The sequence below is a fragment of the Amia ocellicauda genome, chromosome 14, assembly GCF_036373705.1.
Source record: "Amia ocellicauda isolate fAmiCal2 chromosome 14, fAmiCal2.hap1, whole genome shotgun sequence".
Lineage (NCBI taxonomy): Eukaryota > Metazoa > Chordata > Actinopteri > Amiiformes > Amiidae > Amia > Amia ocellicauda.
Genome location: NC_089863.1, coordinates 26,482,663 through 26,496,128, shown reverse-complemented (window position 1 = coordinate 26,496,128; position 13,466 = coordinate 26,482,663). Strand labels below are relative to the sequence as shown.

Here is a 13,466-nt window from a genome sequence, read left to right as displayed (position 1 = left end):
CCAACAAACTGGAAGTTTTGAAGTGTGCAATCACTGTTGTAACAATAGGTACTAACACCCTTTTTTTGAGGAAAATATATTTTTAACCTGCATACAAAATACACAAATTAGCCTACTGTAGTAAATATGCAAAAAAAATGTTTTTACTTTGCAAGATTAACATCAACATTACAGTATTTTATGTAACGTTATGGCAACGTTTCGGTGACATCATATTATTAGCTGGGATATTATATATATTTACACCGATCAGCCATAACATTATGGACTCTGTCCTCTAATGAGATATATTCTGCTTAGCTAGCTTTTAAGATAACATAGTAATGACTTATTAATTATAACCAAGTCTTTGACTTGTGTGTGTATAAAAAGCTCTGACTTTTAACATTGAGTCAGAGCAACTTTGGAATCTTCTTGATTCACTGTTCCTCTCCACAAAGTGAATGCTGGTTCTGATAGAAAGGTGTCAGGACACACAGTGTATCGCAGTTTGTTGCGTATGGGGCTGCGTAGCCGCAGACCAGTCAGGGTGCCCATGCTGACCCCTGTCCACTGCCGAAAGCGCCTACAATGGGCACGTGAGCATCAGAACTGGACCATGGAGCAATGGAGGAAGGTGGCCTGATCTGATGAATCACGAGCTCAAGGTGTTGACTTGGCCTCCAAATTCCCCAGATCTCAATCCAATCGAGCATCTGTGGGATGTGCTGGACAAACAAGTCCGATCCATGGAGGCCCCACCTCACAACTTACAGGACTTAAAGGATCTGCTGCTATCGTCTTGGTGCCAGATACCACAGCACACCTTCAGAGGTCTAGTGGAGTCCATGCCTCGACGGGTCAGGGCTGTTTGGTGGCAAAAGGGGGACTTACACAATATTAGGCAGGTGGTCATAATGTTATGGCTGATCGGTGTATATATATACTATATTTGCAGAAACCCAAGTTTTAATACAGTCTTGTTTGTTTTGGCACTATACAGATACAGTTGTAGTGGACTTCACACTGGGCAGTGTTTCTCAAATTTTGTGGCCCCCCATACATATCCCCCCTGTGAAAAAACGTAGTTATAATACCAGAAATACAAAACGATTCATATTACAAAACAAAGTTTTTTATATTTTTAACAGAAAATGTTGCTTGTATTTAATAGTTTATCTAACTTAATTTAAAAACTGTATGGCATAAGTAAAATATTAATTAATGTCCGAAACAAAAGGTATAAACAGTTTAATTATTTCCAAGGATCACCTGAAAGGCCATTATGAACCACTGGTGGTTCTGCCAAATAGTGCCCCCTGTTAACTTTCAAATTCCAATACAGCAGTGTCCCCTTTTGACTGCCATAGTGTCCCCTTTTGACTGCCAAATAGTGTCACCTATGGCTGGATTAAACCAAAACTTTTACCTATATCCACAAAGAGCAAACTACAAACACCTAGGCTGCGTTTATGATTAGACATAATTGTACTGACAAGGAAGCAGCAGCTATAAGTTTTTTAATTAGTGGTTGGGTCATATATTTAATTTGATCCCAGCCCTAGTGGAAACACTATTTTTGACAGTATTTCAATCAATCAATTTTATTTGTATAGTTTGTATAGTTTATTAGTTAGTTGTTTCGTTTGTAAACTTTCTTATGTTCTTACGTTCTTTGCAGGGTAGCCACAGAGCTACATGCCAAATAGTGTAATTGTGCCAAAGGGTGTCACTATAGGATTTGTTACTACAGTCACTTATTAATACAGTCTTACTCAGGAGACAGTATCAAGAGACATTATTGGTAATGAAAATTATAATTTTACTGTGATTCGCATGCGCACAAACCACAGGAAAGTCCCCTTTTGGGCAGGGACACTTTTTGGCATCACAGGGGACAACGCTTTGAGAAATACTACACCACACCAGGGGGTTCCCAACCTGGTCCTGGAGGCCCCCCTGCCCTGCTAGTTTTTATTCCGACTGAGCTCTTAATTATATAATTGAACCTTATATTGCATTGTTAGTTCAATTAAGGCATCAATTAAGCAATTCAGATTTCAGCTGCATCAAAAATCAGCAGGGCAGGGAGGCCTCCAGGACCGGTTTGGGATTCCCTGCAGTACACTATGCTTGTCAGCAGAAGTCAAAGGTTTACAGTCCTATCTAACTTATCTACATTATGTTAGGCTGAATCCAGTGTTGGACAAACTTTGACAATGCATCATTTGTATGGAAAGTGTTATTAACAATATCAATTAATGTAACACAGGGATTTTCAAACTGGTCCTGGAGTACCCCCTGCTCTGCTGGTTTTTGTTCCAACTGGGGTCTTAATTGAACTCTTATTTGAGACCTTAAAAGCAACATACCATTCAATTAAGCAATTAAGACCTCAGTTGGAACAAAAACCAGCAGGGCAGGGGGTCCTCCAGGACCGGATTGACAACCCCTGATCTAACACATTATATTTATCAAATGCACTTCATCTACAGCGTCATATACATAAACTATGTCTGGTAACAGCACGTAAATAATATAATTAACAGCTGACAAATGAAAAACACCACAAAAGCTGAGCCGTCAACTTTAACAGTCACTTCCGGGTCGCTTGAGTTGACGTCGGTCTTCCTTATAAACAAAACAGCCTCTTTAACCAATCAGTGACCCAGTTCCTCTGACCCAACCAATCATATACGCGGACCTCTCTTTGCCGTCGGCCCATTGGTCACCCTCCTTTACCGCGGCCAATCAGAGGCAGGGAGCCCGGTGCCCATCCCGCCTCCGCCCAGTGATTGACAGAAGAGGTGCCAAGCTGGAGGAAAAGGAGTGCATTTGTTGGGCCAAGCGAAATGTCGGACAGAGGCGAATGTCATTCCCGGCTAAAGCAACACAAGTGACCAGAAGATCCGATGCCCGCTAGTGTATGAGTGCCAGCGATGAGCGACATGTCGTATACGTCCCTAGTGTGACAATCCTAGAAGACAAAAGCAAAGGTATGCAAAGAGAGAGGAGTGTGTTGTGGGGGGTTAAGTGCCGTCTGTGCAACAATGTAGTTCTTGTTTATCCTGCTGGACGAACGAACGCTCCTCCCACTAACCCGGGGAAAGGTGAGGGAGTGCAGGCAGACAGTGTCGCAATGATGTGGGACGGACGGCGCTGCCTGCACTTCGGCCACTGAGGGACTGGATCCGTCTCCTGCTTCTTACCTGATTTATGTCTTTATTGACCAGTAGTAGGATGAAATAGTCGGAGCGTCGCTGGAAAAAGCTGAGCGACGGACAACTTTCCATGTTCCGAAGGGTTCTCTCATTATGGATATCAGTGGCTATATAAGGGTATTGCATGCGTTATGATGATTGGTATTGGTTGTAGCAGGATTGCCAGGAGCAGAAGCGTATACGTCTACGAAGAAATGTCTCGCACACTTAACATGTGTCAAGCTGCAGATCCTTAATTGATTAATTGGTGCCAACCGACGTGACGATCGTGGCACGATGTGGGTAGCATGTGTAGCCGGGCTATATCGCAGCACTGTGTGGTTGCGGTTTAGCAAGGACTCTACACAGCAGATCCTGTATGTTTGGATGTTTTCCAGCAGGGAACCAATCGTATTTACGCAAAGAGTGGTGGGTGCATGGGACTTTACTAGGTAATTGAATAGCTGACTTGACACTGAACCCCCAGAACAGACAGGCGATACACAGCGATATATGGTCTCCCTGTGAGTATTAAATTCACTGCCAGGATCAGAGTTATGGGATGGAAGCTGCTTTTTGCTAATAGGCTTATTGTATTTAATATTTAAAGCTTGGACTGTATCTGCAGATGTACAGCTACATCAAGATATATCTATATATCTCAAGAACGCACGTTGTGTTGATGCAAAGCAGCGAGAAGGCACAGACCCACATGCGTCGACCACTGGGAGATAAATGTGGCCAGAGCTGTGGGTCTCAATATATCCATTTGTTTGTATGACATGCACAAACAGCTGATAACTTTGGATCAATACTTTTTATGAAAAATATATTGGCCCTCGTAAAAAATAAGTGGTGCATGTGTCTCTTTTAGTTCCTAGAGGCAGGATTTGTTTGCCTTCACCAGGATGCAAACATCCCTTTCCCTGACAGGGGGTAGCAAAGATCAAACACAGGCACAGAACAGTTTAAGCAACGCACACACCTTGAACAAACACACCACAGGCTTGTGAGTGCAGAACGGACGAGGGATTGGGGGTTTTCTTTGCAGAGAACTGGGGAGGAGCTGGTAGTCAAAGACGACTTGTAAAATGCCTTGGCTAGAAGCACTTGTAGGCACATAACAACAGACGTTGTGTCACTGGACTTTGTGACTTTGAGAAAAACGAACCCAAATGTATTGAGTCATGTCAACGCACTTTTACACAGTTTGGACCAAAACAGAGCTTAGTTCCTTGGATTCCTGCCATCCAAAGGCCCTGGCTGTCTCCTGATTGCCCGTTTCTTCTTGCAGGAGATGGACGCCGAGAACGGGGGGGTGTTTTTCGGCCAGAGGGAGGAGGACATGGGAATAGAAGGGGGCCTGAGCACTCGGGGGCCCTTCTCCTGCCCCGATTCAATCTACAGCGCCAGCCCAGAGAAAACCCTGGAGGAGTGGGCCATGGACCCCCACTGTGTGAGTTTCCCCTTGGTGGTGGCATGATGTGACTAATTCTGGTGTGCCCTTTGACCACGTCTGGAAGGTACAATTGAAAGCAAACAACAAAAAATAAAGGGGAAGGTTTGTGTTCCAACCGAGCTCTCAATTAATGAATTGAACCTTATTTGAAGTAACAGTCTGATTTGACTTTTTAAATTGTGTAATAAAAGAGTTGGTTCTTTGATAAGTTATCTATACAGTTTTGTACTTAACTTAAAACCTAAAAATAATTAAAAGGGTTTGATTTAGGAAATTATTAGTTCAATTAAGTAATGGAGAGCTCTGTTGGGAGAAAAACCAGCAAGGTCAGTGTTCCGCCAGGACCAGGGTTGGGAACCACTGATCTAAACCACAGACTGTGTAGCTCAGTGTTCAGTCACAAGCCAGCAGAGTTTATACATCTCCTTAAATTGGCCCCTGTATCAGATATAGAGGAGTGATTTGGCCCCCCGAGGACTGGATTGGAAGATCACTGCTGTCTCTCACTGGACTCCGCCCCTTTGTTTCTTCGTCTCCGACAGGCGCTGAACGACAGCGAGTCGGAGGATGTCCTCCACACCATCATCAACCCCAACGACGTGTACCCCTCCTCCGGGGCTCCCCTGGAGTCAACCTCGGAGAGCGACAGCGGCATCTCTGATGACCCCCGGTCCGACAGCCCCCACGGGCCCCCCGCTGCCACCGCCCCTACCGTCTACCAGGTGGTGTACGACATCGGCAGTCTGGACGCGGTCAAGACGGAGCCGGAGCACCGCAACGTGGACGTCATCTCGATCGAGCTGGGTGAGTCCCTGCCTTCCTGCCCTTCCTGCAAAGCTCTTGGCTTCTTAATTGGTCTTATTAATCAATTAACTGGATTAACTGAACCCTTCTCTCCAGACTCTGGAATGTTCTTTGGGTTCAGTGATTTGAGTCTCAACACATTGTAAGGGATCAGCTATAAAAATATAATATGACAGTTTTAGATAAGCCTACCTGAGTAAATCATGACATTAATTAATTAATTGGGAGCCCCTGTTGGAACAAAAACCAGCAGACACTGCGGCCCCCCAGGACTAGAGTCTCACACCCCTGCTTTAACTGAAGCCCTACAACCCCAAGCCCAGCCACGCAAGCACACAATTTAGTATAACCACAAATTGCACACGGCCTTTGAGTTGACCTGGAGTTTCGGGTCCGTGCCGATGGGTCGCTTCTTTCTCCTATGTGCCAATTCTCTCTCTCTCCCCTCCCTCCCGCAGATGAGTGGAGCTCCCAGATGTTGATCCCCCAGTCTTGCATCGTCAACGAGCTGCCTCTGGTGCCGACGGGCAAATCCACTTCCGCCCTGTCAGTGCCCGCTGCCTCGCAAGATGCCAACAGCCTGGACAGCTTACCAGTGAGTTAGCAAGGGAAGATGCACCCAGGGGCATCTAGATCAGGGCAAGAGTTCTTATGGACGACTAATCATGCTTTCTATAGGAGCAAAGGTTATTTTATGTACAGCTGTGCCGAGTAGTATATCTCAAATGCGGAAAGCCACACTGAAAAGAAAAGTGGGGAGAAAAAATCCCCAAAGGTTTCAGTGACCAAAAGCCTGGGCAGGCATGACAAATCGACCTGTAGAAGAGCCACCTCATCCTACAACCTGTGCTTCTGTCCTCCCTCCACAGCTGTACCCAGATCTATGCCTGACAGAGGAGGAACAGAAGCTCCTGACCCAGGAAGGAATCTCTCTGCCCAGCAACCTGCCCCTTACCAAGGTATGTACCCTCCCACCCGTCCAATCCCCATCCCAGCCGATAGATCAGGGATCCTGGAGTTCTGGCAGCGTTGGGTTGAGTCTGAGTGACGGGAAGTGACTGTCTTCATTTTTGTTATAACTGCCAACGCATGACCCTGCCTACTTCTGAAACGAACGTTACGCCACTGACTCTAAAGGTACGGTAACACGTTAGTCTTGTTTGCCGCCACCTTTAAAACCTGCCGGGTCGGCTTTTGTGTTTGTTTATTTGTTTGTCGCACGTTGATGATGTCACGGCAGTGCTCCCCTGATAGTGACGTTCATAACTGGGTAACTGACAGCTCTGCCACCCGCTGTACAGGTTTGCACCCGTGTTAGAGTGTTCTCCCCGTCACACGTGAGCAGCAGGGGAGGGGTCCTGGCAGGCTGGGGGCGCTGGGTAGCCATGTAAGCCCACCACAGCCTTCTCTCCCTTATAGGCTGAGGAGCGGATTCTGAAGAAGGTGAGGCGCAAGATCCGCAACAAGCAGTCGGCGCAGGACAGCCGGCGCAGGAAGAAGGAGTACATCGACGGGCTGGAGAGCAGGTGAGCCTGGGGGGCGGGGGGGCGGGGGGTTTAAGAGGACGGGTGGCCACAAGCCTGGGGAAGGGGGAGTGGTTTAGTTTTGTTCATGTATTTAGTTCTTTTGATCTTCTACTTCTTTAACGAGTTGCTAGATTTGTCTCCGTTTTTTTTGCTTTTTGCGCATTCGACATATCCTGTACCCCGTCTTACCCTCCTGCTCTGGGTGTGTCTGCGTGGGTCTGCGTGCCAGTGGGTCTGTGGGTGTTTGTGTCTGCGTGTCACCATGTTACTGCGTGTCTGCGTATCAGTGGGTCTGTGGGTGTTTGTGTTAGTGTGTCTGCATGCCACTATGTTACTGAGTGTCAGTGTGTCTGCATGTCACCATGTTAGTGTGTCTGCATATCACTTGCGTTACTGTGTGTCTGAGTGTCGTCACTGCGTGTCACCATGTTACTGTGTGTCTGAGTGTCAGTGTGTCTGCGTGTCACTGCGTGTCACTATGTTACTGCGTGTCTGCATGTCAGTGTGTTGCATTAATGTCAGTGTGACACTGCATGTTAGTGTGTCTGTGTGCCACTGTGTGTCTGCATGTCACTTTGTGTCAGTGTGTCTGTGGGTCTTTTATTTATGGATTTATGGTTGTTAAACTGTTATTTATTTATTTATTTATTTCAGTGTATTAATATCTAATCAGTTATATATACACTACCATTTTAGAACCCCCCCATTTTCCCAGTTATTGAAATGTATGCAGTTCAAGTCCAGTGAATAACCTGAAATGGTACAAAGGTAAGCAGTAAACTGCCAGAGGTTAAAAAAAGTTTAGGTTACCAAAAACTGAACAATACTGTACATTTCAGAGTTACACACTGTGTTACTACACCCTCTTAAGCATTATTTGTCAGTGTTACACGCAGCTCCTGTGCATAGAAGTGACACTGTATTCCTACAATGCGTACATCGTTTGAAAGCTTATTCTCTTGGATACCAGCGCGTTTCATTCTCAAACACATCCGATTCACAGTGTCCGTGTCGCCCGCCATCATTCAGACCCCGGGGGGTAAACGCACAGTCTGCTCCAGGGGGGTCTCATTCAGACAGTCACAGATCACTCAGTTTCGACCGGATTTCTTTGGAAATAGGCTTGTTTTGTTCAGAACAATATATATATATATATATATATATATATATATATATATATATATATATATATATATATTGATTATTTATCAAATACAGAGAAGTTCAGATCCAATGATGTCAAACCGTTGTGTATCAGTACGCTGTAAACAGAGTTTTCCATCTTGACATGTTGAGCTCTCTACAGGTGTGTGTTGCTTCTACCAACACGTGGATGGTCTTGTTTTGATCAGTAGACTGTCTGGTTCCAGAATATGTCATATTGATAATATTTTCTGAGATTTTGTATTCCTACTCAGACCGTGTATCCCCCCACCCCCCCCATTTCAGAATGCAGAGGGAGGGTATATAAAACAAATTTTTCACATCAGAGAATGGTTCACATCCGAGAGTCTCAGCTTTCATGGGATACCAAACGCTTGGCAAACAACAACAGTGAAGAGCACACATGGGATAAAGAGAAGCACATGGATCTGGAGCCTTTTAAGGGTACAGAGGGGTTTGTCAGCTGAAGGGCTTACATTTACATTACATTACGATGCCATGATTTCCTTTTATTTCCAATTGTTTATTTGTTCTGTGCTTTAATTTCAGAGTACATTGAGACATTAAAATGCGTACATTTCAACAAATTTCAACTGGATACATGGAGGTGTTCTATAACTTTTGACCGGTAGTGTGTATGCATGTTGAAAATGCAAGAGTGAATGCAAGGGCTTGTGTACTGACAACAGCGTTCCTTCCTAGGGTGGCGGCCTGTTCGGCGCAGAACCACGAGCTCCAGAAGACTGTGGAGCAGCTGGAGAAGCACAACGTGTAAGTGCCACATCAGGGGGAGAGCACAGACCGCCCCACACCCCTCTCCGTCTCTCTCTCTTTGTGTCTGTAACAACAAGGAGACAGGTGGCAGGCCCCTTTGACCCTTCCTTGTGTCCTCGTCCCCAGGTCTCTGTTGGCACAGCTGAGGGCACTGCAGTCCCTGATCAAGCAGACTGCAACCAAGGCCGCACAGACGGGCACCTGCATCATGGTGAGGGCTTGGCTGCTCTCCGCCCCGCTAGCCTGTCTCGCCTTCACCTGTGCATGAAAACGTTCCTGTCCTTGCAACCCGATCTGACACATGTGTCCACACCCCCCTCTGTCTACGCCCCCTAGACATAATATTATTATTATTTATTTGCAGATGCTCCTATCCAGGACAACTTACAGTTTACCCAAGAAACATTTGATCTGTCACCCATCTCCTCTCAAACTCTCTCTTCCTCTCTCTCTTGCCTGCCTCAATGCATGTGACGTAGTATTCTTGCACTCCCGACCCCTGCACTTGATTTGGGCTCTGAAGCCTGATGGGGGAATCTATGTTGGCCTTTCTTTGCAGATCATTATCTTCTCCCTGGCCCTGATCATCTTCCCCAGTTACAGCCCCTTCCTCTGGGGCCCGGCAGACGTAGAGGACAGCTACGCGCCTAAAGGAGGTGAGCAGACGCTGCAGGTTTGGGTCCTTCTCCTGCCTACAGGCCTGCAATGTGCAGGCCTTCCTTTTTATCGAGACAGGTGGGATTGTGTGGACGGCTAGGATGGCGCAGAAACACACACACACACACACACAAGCACACGCATGCACGTGTCTGATGTTCCTTCAACCCCTTTTGCTTTGTGATCTGTCAGCAAGCAGGGTTGGCCACTTCCTCCGGCTACAGAGTCTGCTCCCGTGACAGCGCCTGTTCAAAGGGCAACAGCTGAGTAGCCGAAAAACCTTCACTGTCAACAACAACCTTAGACCGGGCTAGGAGAGCACAGAGTTAAAGCTTTCCAGGCAGCTAGCGGCATAACAAACATAGATTGAATAACAGAATCCGGTGAATAGATTGTGCAAGACCGAAGCGTAAAAAATGCCATTTGGTCCCCACCGTCCCCTGTGCTGTGCTGTCTGCCGGGTGGTGGTGCAGCAGTCTCGTTGGCCCCTGCAGAAGAGGAGAGTGAGGTGGGGGATAGTTCTACATCCCGGACTCCATTTCTCCAAATCTAAATTATTCCCAGTAATGTAGTAGTAGATTGTTGCCCCTGTGTGGTTTAAATACACCAGTACCTTCTGAGTCACTTGTGTGCTGTGTGATTGTCCAGACTCCGACTGAAGTAGGGTCTGCAGGATTCGGTGTGGAATCATGGGATACCGCCATGTCTATGATTGTGGGGCTGTGCTCTGCCGACCCCCACTCTGACCTGTGTCCTGTCATTGCAGTAATCTCCAGGAACATCCTGACCGACTCCGCCTCCTCCAGTCTTCCCGAAACTGGGGATGATGTCGTCGCTGCCGTTGGATATGGCCCCCTGCCCTTCTCCCCGGACACTGGCCAATCGGAATCTGCCGACCCGCCCCCCACGCTCCCACAGCAGCCAATCGAAACGCCGGAAGCCGCTCTCCAGGGGGGCATGGCTCAGGATGAGGGCCAATCCAAGAATGGTTCATCGTTGCAGGCGGAAGACAGGACTAATCAGCTGGCATTGGACATGGGGCCCTCCAAAGCACAGGGGGGCGCCAGCATAGACTCTGCGAAACCTGCTCACGCTGACGAAATGTAGACTGAATTTTGTGAGTGGCTAGGGAAGAAAATCTGTTCTATTCTGTGCTTTTTCAAAATCTATTCTAGGGCTTTTCTGAAATTCTAGAATAGGGATGTGCAGATTCCGATATGGAGAACGGAGGTCGTTGCTACTAATTAGTGACCTAACTACTCAAAATCAACGCGGACACAGATGTATACGTATTTATAAACTGCATTTTTCACCACAGTCAGAATTTAAAGGCACCTTACAGAACAGCGCTCCCAGCCGATCCACCAGTGCGGCACGTGCCTCCTCTATCTGTCGTTACTGTGCCAGTTTCTCGCACCCACAAAGGGCCAAACGAATTCAAAAAACCAAATCCCAACGTAACACTTTGTGGCAACTAAATATCATGATTGTTTGGGAGTCAAGTGGTTTTAAAGCTGAACATCTCCTCTACAACCCTAGTGTATTATTAAAATCAACCTACAAGGTGGTGGACACATGATCATGTTGTCCGATCAGAGGCTGTGACATCTTAGACGCACTCGCAAAGAGGGACCGCCGCCTTGATTGAGGAGTAAGTGATTTCAGATATTATCGGCCTAATATTGATTGTTTTTTGTGATCGCTATCGTTCTTATCGATCTCGGATGACGGCATTAAGGAAAAAAAAATGTGGATCGCCTGCAGATGTGAACTTCTTTAAATCAGAGTAAGAGGTTGTATTTTGTAGTTCTTTAGGTGTTGGATTAGGGAAATTGGACAGCACTGATCTAGAACGTGAGAGACCAGTGTTGGGATTGTGGACAGGTACGGCACAGCACTGACCGCAAAGCATTGTGGGACTTGCTGTACGGGCTGATAGGCTGTACCGAGCAAAAGACATGACTTCTCCATCACCTCCCAATGATGTTTACTGTCCTTCGCGTTTCCTGTTTCTTATTATATGTGTAGTTTTGCCTTTTAAAATCAGCGATGAGGAATCTTCTTGTCAGAAGCGCAGGCGGAGATTTGTATTTGTCAGCGAAGCATTCTGATTGGCTTTCCCAGCTGTGATGTCAGCGGTCCTGCACATGTGTATTTGTTGACAAGTGCACATGCTGGTTGTACACTCCAATCCCAAACTTGAACCAGTAGGTGCTGCATATATCATCGATCACCATCAACTACATCATTTAGTGTCTGCTTCCTATTTGCCACTCATTTGCAGAAATCAAGAGACTTTGCTTCATCTACATTGCATTTTTTTATTTAAAACTTGGTATTTCATGGTTTTCCAGTTGGTGGGACCTTCTTACCAGGATTCACGGATCCCTTATTCCTTGACTTCAGGGTGCGCACACCTCTCTAGTCGCTGACCTTCGCAGTCTTGTTAAAATATTTCATGTGGATTGATATGAATTGTCTTTATTTATGTACAAAGGGAAACGGATGAGGATGGAGTGGATTTTTTTAAAGAAGGATAAATATTCCAGTTTTTCTTGGTTTTGTTGATTTTTTTTTTTTTTACTGTTACTGTACAGTTTTTAAATAAACATTTGTCATCTTCCCTCCTCTGCTTTCATGCCTCTAACATTCTCTCTGGCCTGTGCTGTATACAAAGGTGGTGATTGGTTGTTGTAGGTTGGTGTGGCAGCTAAAATAGCCAATAGGGAAAAAGGCCCTGGGGTGTGTGTATAACCTTCCTCTTTCAGCCATGGGTAGAAACTAATATAATTATCTGGCATTGGATCCGACCACAGACTACATGACAAGACTGAAGAGAATAGGAGAATGCCTGATATATTGTGGATTCCAGTAAAGCAAGATTAACCAGATTTCACAGCTGCTCCTTTAAACTGACAATAGTTATTCTATCCATGACTCTCCAAACTATATTAACACTCACCTTAGATCAGTAGTTCTCAAACCCTGGTACTGGAGGGGCGCCTACCCTGCGGTTTCTTGTTCCAACTGAGCTCTCAATTACTTAATTGCACCCTTAATTGAACTAATAATTTGCTAAAATCAGAGCCTTTCAATTTTAAGTATAATATGGTATAAGGAACTTATTATGGAACTGACTTATGTTACTCAATTTAAAAAATGTGAAATGTAAGAAAATTACTTCAATTAAGGGTTCAATTAAGTAATTGAGAGCTCAGTTGGAATGAAAACCAGAAGGATTTTGAGAACCACTACCTTAGCCCAACTATTGGACTCCCCAGGTATTGTAACACAGATGTGGCTAACCCTGGTCCTGGAGGGCTGCAGGGTGTACAGGTTTTTGTTTTATCCAGATTGTTAACTGCTTAATTGAACCCATTAAGGGTCTTAATTAGGCAAAATGTCCCTGTTTTCAAGGTATCCATTCATTGGTAATTTAGAGAGACCTTGAACACAGGGACACTTTGCATGCTAAATTATGTGAACTCCTGGAGGGTATTATGTGTAAACCTCTGCTTGATATATATATTTAGGCATGTCTTAATTAGGCAAAATGTCCCTGTGTTCAAGGTATCCATTAATTGGTAATTTAGAGAGACCTTGAAATCCTGCAGGATTGCGTCTCTCAAGGATCAGTTAGCCACCCCTGTTGTAACCCATCGGTTCTTTACTTCCAGACACCCACACTCACAAAAATGTGCAGACTTGAAAGTCATTTGTCTCCGTAACACAAAACACCTAGATTTCCCAACACCCACACACATACTTTAAAAGGGAGTTTAATCCCATGATGGCACGAGAAACAAAGGGTTGCGGTGTGAAGAATAGGTGGTGCCTTTAATTGTTCTTCATTCTTTTCCAGCAGTTAACATGTTTTTGCTTGAAAAACTAAAACTAAAACGT

The 13,466-nt window shown here is 45.5% G+C and overlaps 1 protein-coding gene across 2 annotated transcripts; it reads left to right on the top strand.

Annotated features, from left to right (window-relative positions):
- Positions 1-2,780: 2,780 nt before the first annotated feature.
- Positions 2,781-12,190, top strand: creb3l4 (cAMP responsive element binding protein 3-like 4). Of its 2 annotated transcripts, none has more exons than XM_066721437.1 (10): positions 2,781-2,975; positions 4,474-4,635; positions 5,181-5,442; positions 5,901-6,037; positions 6,312-6,401; positions 6,862-6,968; positions 8,835-8,903; positions 9,033-9,117; positions 9,466-9,562; positions 10,330-12,190. In XM_066721437.1, exons 2-10 carry the CDS (start codon positions 4,477-4,479, stop codon positions 10,668-10,670), a joined length of 1,347 nt encoding a protein of 448 aa, XP_066577534.1. In that variant the 5' UTR covers positions 2,781-2,975; positions 4,474-4,476; the 3' UTR covers positions 10,671-12,190. The 2 variants fall into 2 exon arrangements, with proteins under 2 accessions (XP_066577534.1, XP_066577533.1); XM_066721436.1 differs by lacking the exon at positions 2,781-2,975 and adding an exon at positions 3,101-3,317.
- The last annotated feature ends 1,276 nt before the right edge of the window (positions 12,191-13,466 follow it).